The sequence below is a fragment of the Hydractinia symbiolongicarpus genome, chromosome 11 (assembly GCF_029227915.1).
Source record: "Hydractinia symbiolongicarpus strain clone_291-10 chromosome 11, HSymV2.1, whole genome shotgun sequence".
NCBI classification, from domain to species: Eukaryota; Metazoa; Cnidaria; class Hydrozoa; order Anthoathecata; family Hydractiniidae; genus Hydractinia; species Hydractinia symbiolongicarpus.
This window is the reverse complement of record NC_079885.1, coordinates 23,104,049-23,125,568: the sequence shown is the minus strand read 5'-3', so window position 1 is coordinate 23,125,568 and position 21,520 is coordinate 23,104,049. Positions and strand designations below refer to the sequence as shown.

The following is a 21,520-nucleotide window of genomic DNA, read 5'->3' as shown; positions in this document are numbered from 1 at the left end:
TCTATTAGCAACCTTCAAAAAAATTTTTTTACATAAGTTGTTGATCTTTGCTTTTAGGTACAAATAAATTATTATACCCATAGTTAGACCTCACGTGGAATAACAATACTGGCAATACTTATAGAAATACTACTTATTAACAGAACAATTTCTTAATTTAAAAAACAACAATTTTCTGTAGCGGCAACTGTAACATTCTTACTGGCCGTAATGTTTAAAAAATCAAGACTAAAGGGTACTTATAACTAATCATGCTTTTACCTTAGGTGATTGCAGTGCTTTTTTTACAATTTGTTGAATAAAGACCAGTATTCAGTCGAATATCACAAATCCAACATGCTTAGGATAGCCAAGTCATAATGCTATTTACGGATGTTTTAAAAAACTAGTCGTTAGCCCGTGGAAAATCCACTAGTTTGCCTGTCCGTTTTATACCGCATTGGTTGCTTCCCGCTATTGCGCAGCTAAGCTACCATTTTGCGTGACAGACAGACAGACAGACGTATACGGGTATTATAATATAGATAAAAGATATCTAATAATAAAGAGTAAAGTGCATAGATTTGTCAACAACGTTGGTTAAAGTTCAACTAGCTAGTGTTAATTAATGCTAGTACTATTGCAATTAAAAAACATAAACATAACATAATTTTTAAGAAGATCGTTCGTTCGTTCGATCCTGAAGACCAACGTCGTCGTGACGAAAGGGTAAACCAACATATCACACTACTCCGCACGTGTGATTTAAAAAGAAAATCGAAAATGAATGTGCATGAATGTTTCTTATTTGTGTGATATACTTTTTTAGAAAACCCAGAAAATTTGGCTTTAGCCAAGGATTTTTGTTTCTTTTCCAGCTCGTAAACAACATGACCAAGACGCAACCAACCAAAAACACATTTTACTCATTCTGTTTTGTTTCTGCACTTGTTGGAGCTGAGTATGCTTTAATCATACCTTCATTGTGGTACTACTTGAAAAAAGTGATTCAAACGCAACATCCTGATGTTTTCTATTCGCTCACCATCGTTTCGTTTTACGTCATGGCGATAACTGGTTGTATCACTCTACCAAAGTATGTAAATCAAACAAAAGGCCATCGAAAGTTATTATTGACACTCTGTGGATGTGGAGTTGTTGGTAACGGCTTGTATGCAATTCCAATCTCTGTAGGATTTCCTCTACTTGGTAGAACACTTCAAGGATTTTGCCAGGCATCTTTACCAATTATGGCTGGACAGGTAACGAGAATTTATTCAACGCAGGGTACCATTGAAAAGATAACGATTTTAAAATTATGCAACTTTATTCCATTGGTATCTATTCCTGCTATACACACAATGCTTGACCATGTGGACTTGCATGTTCTGGGTATGAAAATCAACAATGCAATCATAACATGTTTCGTTTTATGCGTGTTATGGATGTTATGTTTGCTTGTTTCCTTTTTAAATTTGGATGACATTTTAGTTGAATACAGCTGTTTTGAGGAAAACGATCATGATAGTTCATATACCGAAACTGTGTCGGAACAAAAAAAGCAAACGGACATGGAAAATGGTTTCGCTGAAAATAATTCTATAATTTGTCTCGACGAGAATTTTGTCACTTCGCAACGATACAACGCCAAAGAAACTGCACAATGGTCTACAAATGATAAACCGAATGCCAGTGGAAATACTAAGGCTGAATTCATCACTGATAATCGTCAGAAGGCTTTGCATACAATAATGCAACTATTCTACAATTTTGAGCTGAATGTTATTATTTTCACAATCATATTAGCAAGGCTTCAATCTTTGTATTCATCAGATATAGCATTCTCCAAGGATAGAAACTACAATTTGTTGGAACCAAAAGGAATGAGCTTAATGCTTGGATCAACTGGTGTATGTTTCATCTTAGTGTCGTCATTTGTAAAAAAATACGCAGTTGTCAATGACAGTGAAATATATATCCAAATTGCTGTCATAAGTTTACTTGCAAGTGCACAGGCATTTCTCATTTCATTGTTAAGCCACGGCACTTTCAGTTGCCCTGTTGTCGCAGCTCTAGCAATTATGTTATGTTTGGCATGGTATGTTGAACTGGTTTCACTTAGCATATTCTTTGCAGATATCTTCCATCCATCAAAAGAAAGTCACGCGAAAAGCAATGGTCACTCAATTAGTTTGATGCTGTGTCTTGTTATTGGTTTTGTCCCATCATTTATTTATCAGTTCCAATTGATGTATATCACGTTCGCAACACTTGTGCTGCTTTCTTTGATTCTTGTGGTGGTAAGACGAAAACAGATTTGCTCCTACATGAGACTTTAGATTTAGCTATAATTTCTGAACACGTTTGTTTTGGATGATGTTTTTTCATTTTTATAAAAATATTTTGCACGTATTTTATAACAACGAGTAACGCAGAAGCATCTACAATCAGTAACTAAAAATTTATCACAATAGTAGTTTTAGGCAGTTAAGAAAGTTGGCAAAAATCATCAACTCATCATTACTGCACAGCCGATGCTGCGAAAGTGCAAGTTTTGTGTATTGGTAATTGTTCTCAACAGTGTCTAGCAACCCGTAATTAAGGGAATTATCCACCTCAGGTGCCACGAAGTGTCGATATATTGAAAAAGGGACATGCTGACGGGAGCTACATTTAGCACAGCTTAAGAGTTTGGATTTAGTAAATAGCCTGACCTAAGCCTGCAGTAAAGCTTCTGTGAATATCCCCCTGCTAATATCCCGCTGTCTATATTTCACTGTGCACATTTTGTGACAAGTAAACTTCGACAAGTTCAAATTTTGTCGATCTAATAAAGGAATACTCGGAATTTTTTCTTGTGGTGACTTCACAATTTGTGGCCATGTACCAACATTCTTTCTTACTGATTGTAGAGCAGCCATTTTTTAAGTGGAAGCTAAAAAATTGTTTACCTTTTTTACAATAGATTCGTATCGCCCTTATTTAAATATAATTTCGGAAGTTTCGGCAGAATATTAAATAATTTTTTCAAATCAAGATTGTAATTTCTTTGGTCGTAGATGTGCACATAAAACCACCAGTTGCATAGACAATTCTATTGTGAATCTATATTATAATACCCGTATACGTCTGTCTGTCTGCCTGTCACACAAAATCGTAGCTTAGTTTTTATAAATCATAGTATATGACAATCCATTATATAGAGGAATACTTTTAAAAAAAAATGACTCTATTTTTAAGGTTTTATCTGCTAAAAAGGATGCTGTCATCGAAATCTTCTTAAAATGTTAAAAAACTATCCAACGAATTTTTTCCTTTAATTTACAGTTATGTTACTGAACGCACACGGCGCTTCTAAATTGATGACATAAAATCAGCGCCGAAGTCAATTTCCTTTAAAGTACCACAGGATAGTATATTAAACACGGTCCTGTTTAACCTTTATGTATCTGACAGATACATAGAGGTCAAACATCTACTATTTCACAGAATCATACCCTACAATACGCTGATAATACAACTATTTATATCCATAGTACACATGGGCACGAGAGCGGAGGCGTCTCATTTTATACATTTTATACATTTTATACATTGATATTATGATACTCATTGGTTCAAATAGAATTAATTCGCTACTTGTACTGGGTTGTTTTTATACCTGCTTAAATACTTTGTTAGTTTGGTAACCTGTTAGTTGAGTGAAATACAAGTATTTTAATTTTACTTTAATTTTGTTTCTATATTTTGGAAGTTTAAAATTACACGCACCTTTCATATAACATTGCATATGGAAACCGCTGTTTACTAATATGAATAGTTCAAGTCTCATTACGTTGATAATTATTTCAGTTGCTCTGATTTAGACAACACCTGCTGAAATTAAAGTATGTCGAGAGAGAGTACTTTTGCATATAAAATATTTGTGAAGAAAGCAAAAATAAAAAGAGCAAAGAGTCGAATAAATTATTATTGAAATTGTAGGGCTACGTTCAACTTACTTATGTCCTGCGATATTGAACTTAACCCACAATCTAAAAGTTACGCCGAAATGTTCACAATGTAACAAGGGGGTTGGCACTAACAGAAAACGTTTACAATGTCTTAACTTGGCACACATTTTCTGCCTTAATATTTCGAAAGCTGAGTAAAAACACCACACAGCTAAAATTTTCAAATACTGGACATGTAACAACTGTGTTCTGACAACCTACCTTATCACAATACAAGAGATCTAGACATATCTTCTACAAATACAACAGAGGAATTCCAACCAACGGAAAATAAACACCCTAAAAAGAGAAATCCACATATACATCAATTGCTCACTTAAATGTACAAGCACTAATGTCCACTTTTGATGAATTTTCCATCATGCTAAACGAATATAAATTTAATGTTATCGGAATCCTCCAAAATCCTCCAAAATTATCAATAAGTTAGCCCTTGATCGTTTCCCTAGGACTGAATCGATCAACATAGCTTGTATTTACAAAGGCATTATTCTCGCATAAAACATCAATAACATGCTTCTTATTTAGGTTAACTGCAATGTTTAAAGGCAGCTCTCCATTTTGTCCATTTTGGTTTCTTCTGTGTCATTATAAGCGGAATAATTTCATTAAATAAAACAAGTTTGAAAAATTCGCTTCTTAAAACATCATATTCAAGTGCCATGACCAGGCAAAAAATGTTTTCCTTATTACAAATATTAATCAGTGGGCGTGTCCAATAACAATAAAATAAAGAAATAGGATATTTTTGATATTTTTGCACATAACCCCCGTCTTTTGGTCCAGATTATACGTCCGCCGAACTTGAACACGCAGAGAGGCTGTGAACAAGAAACGGTAGTCGGCATATTAGACACGTATATTTTACAGACCTAAAATATGCCTCATTTCTTTGTATTATAGCTAATTGTTGTATAAATAATTAATTAATTATTTTGCAATTTTGCTTCTATTACTATTAGAGTTGTGTATTTTAATGAAAAATAATAGTATTAAAACGGTTTTCTTCTTTTAAAATAATTTATTGCTTGTCCCGTTTCTAATCGACTTTACTTGTGTATTTTAGGCTTTTTTGTTGCTGTGCTTTTTTTGGAGATTTCAGTTGGATTGGAAAGCTCCTGTGTAAGCTACCCTTTTCTAAAGAAATATTGAAGTAATTTGTACAATTATAACGCGCCGAACTGTGTTTTATTTTATTGTTTCTAAGAAGATGTAAGAATACAATATTATCAATTTTAATTGGCTTTATCTAAATCAAGGCAAGGCTTAATCACACAAAAGGTAGCTAGCTACCTCTGTTTTGTATAAAATAATTGAAAGTAATTTGAAAAATACATATGGAGAAACTGTATTACTACCTGACTGATGAAAAAAAAAAAGAAAAACAGACACTAATTATTCAAAAAAACTATAAGAATTAAAATAAACTTAATATGTGGTAGCGAAGTTCTTAAAAGGACTGTTTTGATGGTTTTTGATTAAATAAATCACATACAAACTTTATTACCTCCTATCTCCCAAAGCGCCTTCTTCCAACTATCGTCCGCATGGTATGTTACAAGGAATTGCATTTTAGGAATGCTCCCGGGGAGTTCGGGAAAGTGCGGGCGGTTTCAAAAGATAACCGCTAATTTAATTCGAAAAGTCGCCCAAACTCGCCCTTATATATGCGGGCGTTTGCGGCTTATCGGCACACTCTTATCTTAGAATATTCTCAGGAAAGATAGACCTAGAGAAATTACACAACAGTTTCCTGTCCACCGCCCACGTGTGTTTGAGAACAACCCACCTAAAAAAGTTCATTATTTTTAAAATTATTTGTGTAAAAATAACCATTTTGTTTACGATAAGCCATTTGTCAGTCATTTTATTCATCCAGCAAAGAATCCTATCCAAGGAGCTATTCTATAGTGATGAATTTAATAATAGGCATGATTCAGCATAGTTTTCAAAAGGGTGTGATTGCAAAATATATGATTGCCAAAGTTCAGCACTTTTAATATTTTTGTATTTGTGTACTAAAACACAGACAAGAGACATTATAATTTTCTCTGGGTGATTACATTAATGTTGGTTGAAAAAAAGAACAAATGATGAGAAGCATGTGTTTTTGAATGTGTCTAGGACAATAAACTTATTTAAATTTCCTGGTCTCGCATCAATCAAATTCTGGAAAAATAAACACTTCTAAAATGATTTTGTCAGATTTGGAAACTGTTGGTATGGTTGGAACTTTGCATATAAAATTAGTAAAGTTGCCAAATTGTTTAGTTTTTTCTTCCATACTTTACCGAACTTGCCTTAATTATTTATGAGATGAAAAACAGCGCTTTCAATTCCATTGGCTTGGCCATCCCTTAAAGGCACTGAAAACTTCACTATATGAAAATGTTTTCTTTTTCTTTTCAATTGTGTACAATGGGAGTGAGTGATGTAATCTTCCAATGAGTGTGGTGAAAAGAAGGCGAAACCGTTATTGTTTTTTCTGTCCAAAATTGAAGCTATTTAATAAATCGTGATAAAGTTAAAACCTGCTTTGATTTGTTTGTTTTTGTTTTAATTGTTTCCCTTGAGTTTTCGAAATTTGTTCCAGCAGATTCTGTGGCTTCTACTGCCGGTAAATCGTTAACGTTTGGACAAACCTCTGCGGGTTGTACAACTCGATGTATTACATATCTTTCAGAATACTGTTAAAAGTGTAATTTTGTATTGCGCTCTTTACTTTTATCATTCTGTGGGAAAAGGTGGCACAAAATTTTAACACGCGTTATACGTTTTTGTTAGTTTCGCGTAATCTAATTTTCTCGCACATTTTTAAAAGAAATATCCCACGCACATTAAATACTCGCGCAGTCTCTTCGCAAAATAAAAACCGTTTTTGCGCAACGAATTGTTCTGCAGAGCGTTCATTTCCCTGCCTCGTCCCCAGGTTTCTTCTACGTTATGATATTCAATTTTGATGTATGTTAGCGCCAGAGAAACAAGAAGCACTAGGGAGAAAATATTGGATAGTTTAATTTTGCTCGCAACTTGCAAAATGCTTCGCAACTCTTTTTTTAATTTCTAGTTTAACATATTTTCCAGTTTTTACATAGATCGCATGAAAAGTTGCTTCAAAAATGCCTGAAAATCCATTTTCATTCAATTTCATTCCCTTAGGTATGGTTTCCATCTTGATATCTTGAAGTTGAGTGATCATAAGTTATGGCTAATAGACCTCACTTTTGAGTTAAGAGTTAAAAGGTCAGTTACATGACAAAATTAAATCAATAATTTTTTTAATGATAGTAAAGGGAAATATTTTAAAAAGTTGGGAACCCCCTTGAAAAGGATCAATATATTTCATTAGTAGCTACATGTGTTTATATCGCGTTGCAAATAGATTCAAAATATTCGCACAAAATCTATATTATAACACTCGCACTCGCTGTCTGTCTGTCTGCTACCCAGTTTAAAATCTGGGGCTTTGTAATCGAAAAATGATTGCACTTATAATCATGGTAGCAACCCTTATCTAAGTAAATTCTATGTTAACAGGCGGCAAGGATGCAGCGATGCCGGAGATATGCACGACGGTGCTCCCCTATGGAATTTTTCCACAGGCTACCGACTAGTGTTCTTGAATGCTATGTTAGGTTTTTTGTTTGTTTTGTTTGTTTGTTTGTCTAAGGCAAGCTACTCTTTATTGACAGGACTTCATCAAATTTGAAATTATTAAAGGGCAGTGGATACGTAACAACTGTGCGGTATTATCAAATGAAGCAATGAGTGATTACTAAAACAAATTACTCCTTAGCATTTACCACTGCATCTTTACCTTTACAGTAAACAAGGACGTGGCTACAATTAATTATATTGTATTAATTTTATGACAAAAGAAACGTATCATTGCTTTTTTTATCTTTTTGCAATCAATTAACTTTTTTCTCTTAAATTTTTTTATATATACTTGTATTATATTCGTAAAGGAAAAAAAAGAAGGGGAAATATATACTTCGGAAACTGAAGAATAATCGATCTGTAATCAACTATTAGAATAGTTATCGTTAAGTGGAGAATTAACATTACAAGTGTTAAAATTTCCTGTTTGTGTGATTACTCATGCCAGGGAAAATCCTTTGGGATTACAGCGTGTTGATTAAAAAAGAGTGTATAAAATGTTGTTCAAAGCAATGTTTTTTCTGTGCATAACTTAATACAAGCTATGTAATTATTTGTTCTTGCTGAACTAAGATGTTTCATTGCTGTTATTTTGGACATAATATAGATATGTCTCGCAAGCCAATAGACTGTATACCAAAAAGATCAATTTTAAACATACTTAATAATCTTGTTTAGTTTTCTTGGACGTATAAGTGTGTGTACTTCGATGACGTCTTTAATATTTTGATATATCTTTCAAAATTCTTGATATATCATCTATCTAACATCTTCCTCCACACCTTGCACAGAAAACAAAATTATTTATTACCTTTTAAAAAAATTAGGGAGAATATAATTTCACGACTTCAATAAACTTTTTTCAATATTTCGCGCAAATTAATCTTGCGAATGAATTGTTTCGGAACATTTAGCGAGAATATATACTCGCTAATGGCCAATTTCTATGATTTGAAGAAGCTACAGGTGTTTTAGGGCTGTTTTTAATATCCAACAGGAACTGCAAATTTATCTGATCGAAAAGATCCCACTTTGAATAAAAAAAACCCGACGTCGAATGTAGAGATACGGAAACAGGAAATTCATGTTCAACTAACGTTCCAATTAGAAAACATGCAATCTACAACATCAGATGTCATTTCTCTTGATAAGGGTGTTTTCTATTTGCAGTAAAAAAATCATATTTGCTCTTACTAGAACCAATGCTTTACCGTTTTGAAAAAGATTGTCCCTAGTACTATCAATTATTTTTGTTAGTAAAATATATAGACATGGCGAGGAAGAAAGATTTTTTTGGCAAAATATTATATATTTTTAATAGGTATATACAAAAAAAACACCAAGCTTTAACACCTAGCGTTTACTAGTTCAAGAGTTGTTTAAATAAATCTGGAGGGAGGAGAAATCTTGGAGCTTTCACATTTTTTGCCATGATAGGATTAAGTTGTGGCAGGTAGGGACAGAAACCAGGAAATTTCAATAATTGGAGTATTTAATAGCAGTCAGCACAACAAATATAAAAATAACAACAGAAGGTTAAAAATTACAAGACGAAGAGAATATATTTTCTCTTTCAATGTGAGCCAATATAGCTTTAAAGCGCCGTTCTTCATTCTGAACGCCGCGTTGCCAGTTTCCCTTAAAGGGTACTCGGCACATTGGACAATTTTCTATACTCGGATGTTTTGCGCATTGCCCACAAATAGAATGTCCGTTTATGCATATGTATATCTCTTGGCAGACTTCAGTGCATATCGGACACTCAATCTCTTCAATAAACGTGTTTTTTCTATGTTTTAATAATTTCTCCATCATTCTTAACATAATATCAGGAGCCTGTTGGAACATGTTAATAAGTTTCTTCTCGTTTTTAGTTGATATATTCACGTCTGCGTTTAAACACAGAAGAAGGCTCAACGCAATTTCATTCTTTGTCAGTAAGGCCAAATCAAGTGGTGTGTTTCCGTCAAGATTTACTGCGTTTACGTTTACATGATCGTAATGCTGAATAAATTCAGGATCACCATCTAGTTTGAGAAGTATATTGTTATTACTCTGTTCGATCAGTGAATGCAACAATGTATTATCTCTTGAATTAACACATCGACTGCCTTTTTCCAAAGATAGCAAGAATACCCTAGTTATGTTAGAGTCGTTTCTCTGGATAGCAATATCAATGGCACTGAGTCCATTGCCATCAGATATATTTACAAAGGCATCATTCTCACATAAAATATCAACAACCTGCTTCTTATTCAGCTTAACTGCAACGTTTAAAGGCAGTTCTCCGTTTTTGTCAAGTACGTTAACATCGACAAATTTTAATAATCGATGGAGCTGGTTTTTGCTTTCTTCTGTGTCATCAAAAGCTCTAACTGCTTCAGTAAGGTTGGAAGTGTCAACAGATATTGAATACTTCTGCAAAAGGTCAAGAAAATAATTTGTAGCATAGTAATAATTAGAACGCAATGTTTCTATCAGGAGCTTCAAAATTTCTTTCAATCTTTCTTCTTTTAAAAATTCACGGCTAAGAATATTGTATTCAAGCGCTCTGACCAGGCAAGTAATTTTATCCTCTTTGCAAGTACGCACGCTGGTAAAAATTTCTAACAGCAGTCTGACTGCTCTTTCTTCCTTAGTTACCATTGCCATGCTTGAGGCCGTATTGTTTTCACCATCTGTGGAATTTACACCGTCACCCATTGCCAGTAAAAATGTAATAAAATTTCTATCTATTTTATGCAAAACTGCTTCATGACAAAAACGCCCAAAGGGAGGATTTATTTGAATGAGCACTTGGGCAAGGTCATTAAAACCGTGTACGTATGCTTGATAGATGAGTTTCACAGAAACTTTAAAGATTTCAGATTCAGATTTTCTAATTCTAAATTCTTCGAATAGAGACCTGAGAAACTCCATCGTGTTTTTGCTCGAACTGTGGTTTTGTAAAAGTTTTGAACACATATCATCCGTTATATTATTTGTGTCTATAGATGCTGGAATCTTGTTAAAAATGTATCTCATAAGGTGGATGTTTTGGAGTTTTAATGCCAGTAGTAATGGCGATTCTCCATCTTTATTTTCTGAGGTAAGTGGCCAGATTGAATCGACTTTTGAAAATAGTTTGCGTACGTCACTGATTGATGTAAAATATAAAAAAACAAGATGCAAGGGAGAGTTTCCATTAAGGTCTTTAAACCACATATAATCCGTAGTATCCATTAAAATTGTAGAAATAGCAACACGCTTTAGAATTAAAGCATTGTGCAATGGAGTTCGGTTTATTCTGTTTTTATAGCAAAGGTTAACTCTGATTTGCGAAAGAAACTTTACAACGTCTGGTGTGTTATTTGATGCAGCGTAATGTAAGGGTAAATCTCCTGTCTTTTGATTCCTTTCACTAACATTGGCTCTGTTTTTCAGAAGGACTTTAATTTCTTCGAGACTACCATACTGCGCTGCGAAATGTAATAAGTTTTTTCCACTGTCATCTTCTATGTCATAGCGAATTCCGTTTTTTAAGAGATAGTCAAGAGCATCGGAGTACCTGTTGAATATAGCATGTTTACAGATAGCGTATTGCATTTGTTCATCAATTACCTTTTCTATGTACTGAAAATATATAGGCGTGAAATTCCAATGTGGAATTAAATAGAGAATGCTTTTCATGTTTTTTTTGGAATACTCATCAAAGTTTTTAATCTCAACAAAGGCTTTAAATAAAGCAACAGCCCTTTTCTTGTTTTGTTTTTTTAGTGCTAAATGAACCGGACTTTCTCCTTGGTTATTTTCCATTGTTAACAACTTTTGATCTTTGCAAAAAGCTATAATGTGTAGGATGTGATGAATAAATTTAACGTTATTAACTACTACTGCTTCGTGTAATGCCGCATTGCCTTTATTGTTTTGAATTTTCATAATTTCCAACCACCTTTCCTTGGAATCAGCAGCACCTACAAACGCCTTTTTAAATAAATGCATTAACATTCCAAATTTCTGCTGTCTTACCATCATATGAATGGCAGTGTCCCCTAAACTGTTCTGGAAATCACATTGGGCATTGCATGAAATCAGCATATTCGCAAGCTTATAATCACGAGTTTTTAAAGCAAGATGGAGTTTTGTGTCGCCGTTTATATCTTGCTCGTTAATGGAATCCCCTATTACGCCTTTTGATTTCAGTTTTTTTGAGACAGCGATGTTCCCTTCTTTTGAAGCCTTCCGAAGGGCTGATTTCCCAGATTGTTCGAGTTTTTTAGTTAAAAAATGTGATGGTGAAGCATATGAATCAGGCAAGTGCTTTACACTTTCAGTAAATGATGTATCATTCCAGGATAAATCTAATGCTGACTTGTGTTTGCTGTCTGTCTGCAAAGGATTTTCTCTATAGCGCAATAATGTTATATGTCTATTTGGTGTTGTTACTGCATTATTAAGGGGACTCGTAAGGCTTTCATCCGTTAAAGAAAAGCAATTCAACAATGCCATGTTTATTTCTCTGCACAGAAGGACATAGTAAAGTCGTTTAACCAATAAAAGAATCCAATAATTCGTTGGTGCGATATGACTTTCTTGTTAAATAAATTAAATCATTCTTGTAAACAACATCTATTAATGTTCTTTAAAATACATTTTTTTCTACTCCAGTGATATTGTTTTGAAAACCAGTAGCTGTGTTAAGCTTTGTTTGTTTGGTTAAGGAACAAACTGCTTATTTTCACATCTCGTCGAGATTTCATGTTCGTTTTTTGATCCTTATAATGAATATGAGATTCAGCTTCCTATTTTATACATTTTGTTACCATTTCTTTTAATTAGCATCAATTTACTGCCATTATGCATTAGTTGGGAAATTACCTTTCTTTAATCTTCCTAGTTGTAGTTCATTTATCGCTGATTCTTCACTTTTGTTTAAAAACTGAATGCATAAGTTATGAGTGAGCCAAACAATTTCAACTGCAAGTTACAATTTTTAAGTACGAATTGAGATTTGAGTTGAAAAAAAATTAAAATAAGACTTACATAGTTTAGAAGTAAAAGTTGCTGATGATGTCAACATAGACATGAACTTCAAAAATAGCAATTTAAGAAGCTGCTATACCAAACTCAAATTTCATCACTTCATCATTTAAAAAATAATCTTTAAGGAAATATAAAATGTTGAATAACAAAATCCAAAAAAATGCATAACAGCCCTTAGGCATATGTCGATCAGTTTCTACACTGATCGACACATGCCTGTTTTATTTATTATTAAGATATATTTAGCTATAAAACTTAAAGAAACTTTTTCAAGTTTATATTAAGTAGTTTCCATTACCAATTGACAAAAAATTGATACCAGATCAATGTGATTAATCATTTAGTCTTTCCCAAGAGCGTCTTGTAAATTTTACAGAGCACAAGCTCACAACAGAACATCTTTTCACCATCAGACGTTAAAGTTTTACAGTTAAACAGGAAATTGCGCAGGAACATTTTTGGTATCACTAAATATTATATTATTGACCTAGTACAAAAAAATAGGCTCAGACTAGAACATAAAGTGCGTTAAAAGCAGGCTCACAACCTCATAGAATAACCAGGATAGCAAATTGATTGTTCTTACAAACTACAAGCCTTAAATAAGAGCAAAGCTAAGTAAAGATCGTTGCTTGTTCGATCGTTGTTTACGGGACGAGACAAAAAATATCTAACTCGTTTTTCTTACCTTTAGGTTTAACTGTAAATGCAGTATTATAATGCAAAATAATATAAATGAAGACATTAGCCTAAGCAGAGTACCATAGACTAGCGAATAGAATAACTCTGTGACGTCATTGTTGAGCGGGAAAGGAAGCACGTAAACAAAACAAAATTTTAAAACTTTATTATTTCCTCCTTTGAGAGAACATTAAGCGTAACAAAAATTACAGCTATGATTAGATTACATAATATTTTCTTCATGACAAAAGAAATCCATTTGTCTTCCTTTTGGCAGCCATTCTTGTTGCCTTTAATTGCCTTTCAATTGCATTATTGTATTAGGTTTATCTGAATTGAATTATTACAATCTATATATATTATCCATCCTGGGGTATTTTTTGTGGTAAACGGACGAGACTTTCCCGTTAATGAGAAGTAATCCAGACAATTAAAATACGTCAGAAACACAACATTTCAATTTAAATATGTTTAGTCATGTCAGGGAAAATCCTTTGGGAATTATAACTAGGGTATGTACCGTTTTACTGAACCATCATGGTGAACAGATGTTGTTTAAATATGCTGTTTTTTTAATAAATTAAAGAACTATTCGGTGGTCTATGGATAAAGCCACGTGTTCGCCCGTCCTTTATAAACCGCATTTCGTGTGTCTCGCTACTGTGGTTACCATTCTGCGTGACAGACGTATACGAGTATTATAATATAGACTAGCCGGGAAACCCGGCGTCGAAAGCCGGGGTAGGTCACAAATTAAGGTGTGACCCTGCGTTGAAAATCCTGTGAAGCACTTAATAAGAGCTGTAAACTGTTTCATAAGATCAGGTGAAGCGTTTTAGTATAGGTATGCAGTATGTTATAAATCAATTGCAACGCACACACCGTTGCGGTGTCTCGACTGTAACATATTTTTCAAAAAATAACTTTACCGCAACGATGAAATAAAAATAGTGTTTACAAACCGTTGTTACCCTGTCATAGCAAAAACAATTGGTCAATATTATTTTATTTTGTGAAATAAGTTTTTGTAAAAGTTAAAAAATTAGTTGTGGCATCGGGCTAAGCGTTTAGTACAGTTAAACAGAGTTAAAGAGGCGTGTAGGGACAATACCCTTTTGAAAAAACTTTCTCGCAGACTCTGTTTAAATAAAAACACAAGAAACGTCCATTACCACCACTGGGCTGAGCAGTTAGTCCAAGTAAACAGTGTTGCACACCCGTACAGGTGTGATTCCCGAGAAAGTTTAAAAATTAGTACAGGTTTTACAAAAAACGTGGTTAAAACTGGGCAAACCGCTTCGTACAGTTAAACAGAGTTCAACAGGCGTATAGAAGTACCCTTTTGCAACTTCGGTTTAAACCATTGCTCAGCCATTTAATTTGCAGAAAAAGTTTCAGGAAAATAATAAAAGATGCTCGCTACCTAGCTAACTGTATTTAGCATAAAAATTATCACTTAAGAATATTGTTGTAGCCAAACTTCATTTTTATCTTTATGCTCTCACTCTTTAGCCAAAGATAGGAGCTAGCTAAATAGCTACAGCCTCAACATAAAAATAAATGTTGGGTAGGATAAAAAGCTCTTAGACCTTACAGATTAGTAATAAGTAAGGCTCTAGCTAGCTAGCCTTCAAAATCTTCGTGTTATGCATGAGCATAGGGGTACTATTATTTTCCAAAAGTCCTTATCGCTGCGGAGTTAAAAGAAATCAGCCTGGTTCTGTTTAAATTTTTAAAACAGTAATAAAAGTGGTCGCTGCCAACTGCATGTGGCGCCGTAGATTAGTGGTTATAGCTCTCGTACTCTGTGCGGGAGACTGGGGTTCGATTCCTCTTGACGGCGATTCAACATGGGCGAGTGAATGTTACCATAGCCCCGGGTTAACCCAAGCCATGTGAGGGAAATTGGGAAGATGGCACACTGTGTGGGCTGTTGGATGTTGCCGGGAGTTGTCTAGTAGAGCGCGGGCTCTAATTGGGTCTGCGTAGCTCAAAATGAGCATTAAATACTCTAGGACTCTCCATCTACGCCATGGCCCCTCCTGGAAATAATAGACAGGGTATATCCCTCGATATTTGTGAGGCTAGCCATGTAAAATATGCACATCTATCTATCTATCTATTGAGCTTAGCATAAGAATTGTTAAGAATTGTGTTGCAGCAAAACTCCATTTGACTACTTTCACTTGCAGCCAAACTGCATTTGGCTACTTTCACTTTTTAGCCAGAGGTAGCTAAAAGGAGGTAGCTAGGTAGACCCAACTTCAACATAAAAATAAAGAATAATATACCAAACTGAATAAAAACTTTAACAGAATAGGAATAAATAAAGATAGCTACAGCTAGCTGCCTCAACATCTACGTTTTGTAGCTAGCCAAAAACTTAAAATTCGTTTGTTTAAGATTCATACGTAGCTAGAAAACGTGATGAAATATTCACCTTAACATGTGAAAACAAACTAAATAGTCCTATATGATAAGAAGTACTCAGAAGAAATAAGGAGGATTGAAAGGACACCTACAAACTTCACACCATCACTTCCAAACTACAATGTCCTTCGTAGGGGTAGCATGTTTCCTCCTGTCGGCATGTTGAGGCCGCGAAGCACTTGGATTGGTCATTAGTGAAAATGGAGCCTCGTGATTGGTTTATTACGCGTGAGCGGCAAAGCAAGGCTAGTAAAAAAACGGGGTCTGCCGGGGATTCGAAATAAAAGTTCAAGGCCGCGGGGATTTAAAGCTGCAGGGCCGCGGGGATTTTCGGCAGGTCTCGCTACTTGCTCCGCCATGTTGCGCAGAGACAGACAGACGACGGCTATTATTATAGAGATGCATAATGAAAAACAGTACAAACATGTAAAATCCTATATTTTAATACGCTTGTGTGAGTGCCTATGGCTGTCCGCGGCATAAAAAGGACGGGTCACTTTCTTATGTCTCGTGCATTGTCTTTCTAAGGCGAGGCGTTACGCTAAAATTTGCCAAAAAATAAGTAAGCCGCCAAAGGATAAAACAGGGATTCCATTTATTATTCATGCTACATTTTACCTTCGGTTTAGCATGCACGTGCGGTATCTCACGGAAACAAGTTGTTTATCAACTGAACACAAAAAAGCGAAGCGAAGAAGGTTGTTTCTTTTTTATATCTTTTCCATACATTTTCTCCAAAAAATCCTGAAAAAGGCTGATCCAAATAATATCAGCAAGACCAATTTAACCTTTGTTGTATAAATAGTCTGCCAATTAACTTTCTAAGAGTGGCACAGTTTAGTATCAATTACTTTATACGCGAAAAATCGTCGTTTTAAACTCATCCTCGCCAACTCTCTTTGTTATACTTGGAAATAGACCTATTTCCATACCCATTTGGTTCCGCGAAATATGCATGCGGGAATGCAGAATAGCATAAAAACGAGATTAGTTATGAGCAAATTTCGGGGATACTGGTTGTTTACATGCAAGTTCGGAGAATGTATCAACAAAATGTTGACTTTTATAGCTTTTAACTGGCAGTTTCACATAATCCTAGTTAGCGTAGTTATAAAGAGGGTTTTGGTAGTGGTAGTATGACAAAAAAGTTAAAATATTGCAGATTTTAAGGGCGTATCTTTTGGTATAAGTTTGCTAGTTAGCTAGCTAGCTAAAGCTAGCTCCTCCAGCACGTAGGCTGTGGAGTCCGAATCTTGTCCTATCCAATCCGATTGATGCCAGTGCATCGAGTGCATTTTCTCTTGTTGTTGTGTAGCTGATTGGGCGATTCATCTTTTTAAAACTTCCGAATTTGTTGTTTGATGTAACTGTGACCGCTCTAAACAGATAGGAATCAGGCTCAGCAGGTACATACTTCATATACTCAGTTAAATTATATACTGGGCAGATCCCATTTCCGCAAGCGCTGATGTAAACCCAGTGTCCTTCTCTGTAGATATCTGTTTTGCTTTTCGCTATGAACAGTTTCATAAAGCTATTTTTGTAAGTGACGTCACATCTTTTCAGATTACTAATTTCCGAAGACCTAAGAAAGCCACAGAATCCCAAGAGAAAGATATTAAAAGTTCTAAGTTTGTAAAGGTTAACAGCTTCGCTTTTAACAAGTTGTTTATGTAATGCGTGCAAATGTTCAACCGTAATTATGTCTTTCTTGCGAGTTTGATGTTGTAGTAGGCGTTTAGCGGCTTCGGGCATATTTTTTGGTAAAGTGTGGTCGCATGGGTTATTGTAGCCTGTCAAATTGTGAAAATACTGGATAGCGTAGAATGCGATTTCGATTTTAGGATAAGAATGGTTCATTTGGGTTAGGTTAAGTATGTACAACGCAACTGTTAGCGGTAGAGCTGGTAATTTTGATACAGAATATTTTTGACACCATGTATTCCATGAATTAAAAGAATAATAGTACGTTTTTATCGTGTTATTCGCCCTGGAATTTAAGATATATTCTGGTAGATCTTCTGCTAAATGCCTCAAAGTTTCGTTTTCCAAATGTTGCGTAAAATGACTTGCAAAGAGTTCTAAAATGTAAAAAACATTGCCTATTGATTTTAAGAGTTTTTGTTTGTCCAGTGACTGCATGTCTTAGTCCAGTGACGACACCGTCGCTGTCCCTGTGGATTCGGTTTATGTAAATTGCAGTTTGAAAGCTATTATTTTGCTTTTAAAATGCTTTGAACCTATGGCGGATTTTTTGCACTCTCCTTGAGTAACGCATAAATTGGGATTGTCAAAGATTCTGAAGTTTTTAATAAATTTTTGGAAGTCACCTGTTGAATCAGTTAAAAATGGCCAAAACGCTGCCGAAGGCCAGTATGGGGCCACCAGTGTGCCCGAGGCTTTACAGGTCTGCATGTGTTTTAAAACCTTTGATATTGTTTGAATTGGGGGCACGAGTAAATTATTTTCGTTTTCCCACGAGGTATTAAAGGCGTTTACGCATTCAGTTTCCGGACAATAATATTTTGAGTTGAACCTGCCCACCTTTTTGTTTTCGTCATTAGCAAACCTATCTACGGTGAATGGACCCCAGAGCCTGTTTAGGTATTCGAAAAAGCTTTTTGTGATTTCCCAATTGTCCGTGTCCGTATAACGACTTAATTTATCAGCGTATTGAATTTGGTTTCTTGGGACCCATTCGACATTTAAATCTATTTTTTGTTTCTTACAAATATCAAAAATATTTTCTGCCAATATCTGTAAGTTTTCCTTTGAGCTGCCTCTTTTTATTATACAATGGCTCGCGTAATTATCTGTCTTCCAAAGTACTGCCCTGTTGCATAAAACTGATTTTAATGATTGTAGCGAATATTTTATAGCGTATAGCTCTCTCCACGTGGAGTGCATTAGGCTTTCCGTTAGTGTGAAATTCTTAATAGAAATATGCATTCCATTCTTGTGCCACGTGTGTGCACCCAGCCCTGTATCGCTCGCATCAGAACAAACGATTAACCAGGGAGTATTTCCCCGTGTCATTGGTCTCTCAGTGTGTTTTAGTAGATTGTTCTTCCGAAAGAACAGTTCTTTCACAGCATCTGAAGCGTGTGACATGTTCATTCGGGAGTCCCATGATATTCGCGATTCAATAAGATAATAAACTCGTCTAATTTTCAGTTGGGCCAAATTGCTTATAACAAATTTCATAGATATGATTTTTCCGCAGAATTTTGCTAATTTTCGTGCTGACGTGTACGGTAGGGAATCAAGAATGAATTGTAAACTCGAAAGAGTAGAAATTAATCGCTGGGAAGGTATAGAAAAAAGTTTTTTCTTCAGATCTAGATTAATGCCGACCCATGTCATGTTTTGAGTGGGACTCCACAGAGATTTGTCGTTGTTTGCGACAAACCCAGATTTCTTAAGCGAGTCTCGGACGAAGTTTGACGCCCTCAGAGTCGATTCATATGTATTGCTTGTGCCAGCGCCGTCATCAATAAAACATGCAAATTTTATAGCATGTTCTCGCCAGTGTTTTACGAGGACTCGCATTGTTTTTGTGAAAATAAAGGGGGCAGAAGAGAGACCAAACGGTAGGACTGTAAAAACAAAATACCTTTTTTCGCCATTTGTTACCCAAGAAAATCCTAAATATTTTTGATGCTCTGGAGCAATTTCTATGTGATGATAGCCTTGTTTTATGTCAAATTTAAACATGAAACCATTTTCCTCAACAAATTCTCCGAAAATCTTCCAATCATCGAATGTGGTTTTTTGTTTGTACACGTGTTTGTTTACATGTCTCAGGTAAAGAATAAGCCTCTTCTTATTTTTGGACGAACTAACGCTCAGTGGATTAACCACGTGTGGCTCGGTAGCCATCTCTTTTATTCTTCCGGTTTTAAGTAACTCGTGTAATTCCTTATTTACAAAATCTTCATTGTCAAGAGCCGAACAGTTGTTTTTGAAAGAAGCCTTTTTAGGGGTGGTGAAAAAGGGAATTTTGTATCCGTATTTTATAAGTTCTAAAATAGTTTTATTAGTGCCTATGTTCTCCCAGTAAGGTAGACGCCACCTGAGATTGCCCTTCACGGTATGTGGAGGATTAGCTTGGCGCGAATAAGACCTATTGCATTCAGAAAAATTATATACAGTAGAAACAGTATCACACTTAACTTTTGCCTTTTCTTTAGGGTTGTTTGAGGTCAGGGCAGTCCTTTCGCCAATGTCCTTGTTTTCCGCATCCGAAACACAGAGATCGCTGTTGTTGCTGTTGGTAACTTCGCTGGTATTGATTTGCGAATCTTGGTTGCTGTTGAGATAGCCCGAAGATAGGCCTCCCCGGAGGTGCAGATTGTGAGCCAAAGGGGATAAAATTTTGATGCTGCGAAGGGTGTGTGAATGAGGAAGACTGGTATGGGGGCCGACGTGGAACATGCTCGAAGGTTGACTTTCTCTTGGTCGCCTTTTTCTTGTTCAGAGCCCGGTTTTCCGCAGCCTTCATCTTTTTGTCATCCTCTGAATCGCTGGCAAGATCGTCGGATAAGTATTCGTCGACAGCAGCCCATCCAGCCGGAGATTTATCTGCGAAACGGATACATTTGTTTCGCTTGTGGAGATCATCTGTGACATTATCAATCTTTTTGGAAGATCTTGTTATCAAACCATCTTTTACTAGTTGTTTTATTATTTCTAGACTTTGAATTAAATCGCTATTGAATTGATGTTGTATTTTATTACCTCTGAATTTAAATTCGGTTTTACTGATCTTGTGCTGCTCCAGAAGACGTTTTTCCAAGTTTTTTCGATCCAGTGGTAAGCCTCTGTTCTAGATTTTCGTTCTGTTCTTGGAATTTACGGTCAAAGTAGTTTGTTAGATGTTGTAGTATGTCGGGTTCAGCGTTATTTGTGTCCATTGACGCTTCTTGTTGCTCAGTCATTTTGAGTGAATTGTGGACAAACAGTTTTAACGTGTACGGTTCAAGAACTAATTGACATGTGAGCGCTTCCATGCCTTGTACGCCCTTTAAACACTTAAAAAACCACGTGACTGGCCTTGGCCATACATACGAAAATAAATTCATTTATTTTACTGTAAATTTAGAACTAAAACTCAATGTACAGTTTACTAACGCTCAGTGTTACTTTATATTACTCTCATTAGTTCAAAACAATAAAAATAGCTTGCTAGTAGCTAAGCCAAAGTAGCCAGCAAATAAACTACAACTCTAGAAAAACATATTGTGAATATAATTTTGAGTTCTCCATTTCCCAAAAATCAATATTGAATATGCTTGACTGATGCTCGCAGAAGTACTCCAGAAGCCTGGACTACTAAAGAAAAGTAACATTGACTTCGGGGGAAAGGGGAGGGGACAGTAAAGAGATTTCAACATCAAGAATAATGAAAAGGTTGGATTTTCTTATAGCATTTTCACAAGTATTTTTTCCAGGGTTTTCCAGGATCTTCCAGCTCCATGAGTAAAAAATAAATCATTTTTCAACATTTTTGCGTAATATGATACTCACAATTAATATTTTGAAGTTATTGGCTGTTATAATTATGTAACTGTCACACTCACTCTGTCACTACTCTCTCTCTTACTGACTGTCAATAATCGTACATTTGTATCAAGCACAATGCTTCATACAAATGTGCGATTGGGTTAACCTTTATCAAGCATTGTGATGTTAACCTTAATACTTACAGTTTGTAAGTAATATGAATTGATAGAGCA

The 21,520-nt window shown here is 35.2% G+C and overlaps 4 protein-coding genes across 4 annotated transcripts; 1 reads left to right on the top strand and 3 right to left on the bottom strand.

Annotated features, from left to right (window-relative positions):
- Window positions 1-849: 849 nt before the first annotated feature.
- LOC130614409 (uncharacterized) lies at window positions 850-3,742 on the top strand. Its single transcript, XM_057435836.1, has one exon. The coding sequence runs from the start codon at window positions 870-872 to the stop codon at window positions 2,316-2,318; it is 1,449 nt and encodes a 482-aa protein (XP_057291819.1). The 5' UTR covers window positions 850-869; the 3' UTR covers window positions 2,319-3,742.
- A 5,228-nt stretch (window positions 3,743-8,970) lies between these two features.
- On the bottom strand, window positions 8,971-11,415 carry LOC130614456 (serine/threonine-protein phosphatase 6 regulatory ankyrin repeat subunit C-like). Its single transcript, XM_057435885.1, has one exon. It carries the CDS (start codon window positions 11,319-11,321, stop codon window positions 9,189-9,191), a length of 2,133 nt encoding a protein of 710 aa, XP_057291868.1. The 5' UTR covers window positions 11,322-11,415; the 3' UTR covers window positions 8,971-9,188.
- A 5,576-nt stretch (window positions 11,416-16,991) lies between these two features.
- Window positions 16,992-17,927, bottom strand: LOC130613545 (integrase/recombinase xerD homolog). Its single transcript, XM_057434874.1, has one exon. The coding sequence runs from the start codon at window positions 17,925-17,927 to the stop codon at window positions 16,992-16,994; it is 936 nt and encodes a 311-aa protein (XP_057290857.1).
- Window positions 17,928-17,972: 45 nt separating this feature from the next.
- On the bottom strand, window positions 17,973-20,794 carry LOC130613544 (uncharacterized). The gene is made up of 3 exons (XM_057434873.1): window positions 20,547-20,794; window positions 20,006-20,494; window positions 17,973-19,908 (listed from the first exon to the last, which is right to left on the bottom strand). Exons 1-3 carry the CDS (start codon window positions 20,792-20,794, stop codon window positions 17,973-17,975), a joined length of 2,673 nt encoding a protein of 890 aa, XP_057290856.1.
- Between the last annotated feature and the right edge of the window lie 726 nt (window positions 20,795-21,520).

Excerpts from the sequence above, each read along its gene's own strand:
- LOC130613544 (XM_057434873.1), bottom strand. The coding sequence starts at position 20,794 with ATGGAAGCGCTCACATGTCAATTAGTTCTTGAACCGTACACGTTAAAA. Across the intron at positions 20,495-20,546 it reads TCTGGAGCAGCACAAGATCA|CGATTTAATTCAAAGTCTAG; the intron begins GTAAAACCGAAT and ends TCAATTCAATAG. Across the intron at positions 19,909-20,005 it reads TGCGGAAAACAAGGACATTG|GTCTTATTCGCGCCAAGCTA; the intron begins GCGAAAGGACTG and ends TGAATGCAATAG.
- LOC130614456 (XM_057435885.1), bottom strand. The coding sequence starts at position 11,321 with ATGAAAAGCATTCTCTATTTAATTCCACATTGGAATTTCACGCCTATA.
- LOC130614409 (XM_057435836.1), top strand. The coding sequence starts at position 870 with ATGACCAAGACGCAACCAACCAAAAACACATTTTACTCATTCTGTTTT.
- LOC130613545 (XM_057434874.1), bottom strand. The coding sequence starts at position 17,927 with ATGCAGTCACTGGACAAACAAAAACTCTTAAAATCAATAGGCAATGTT.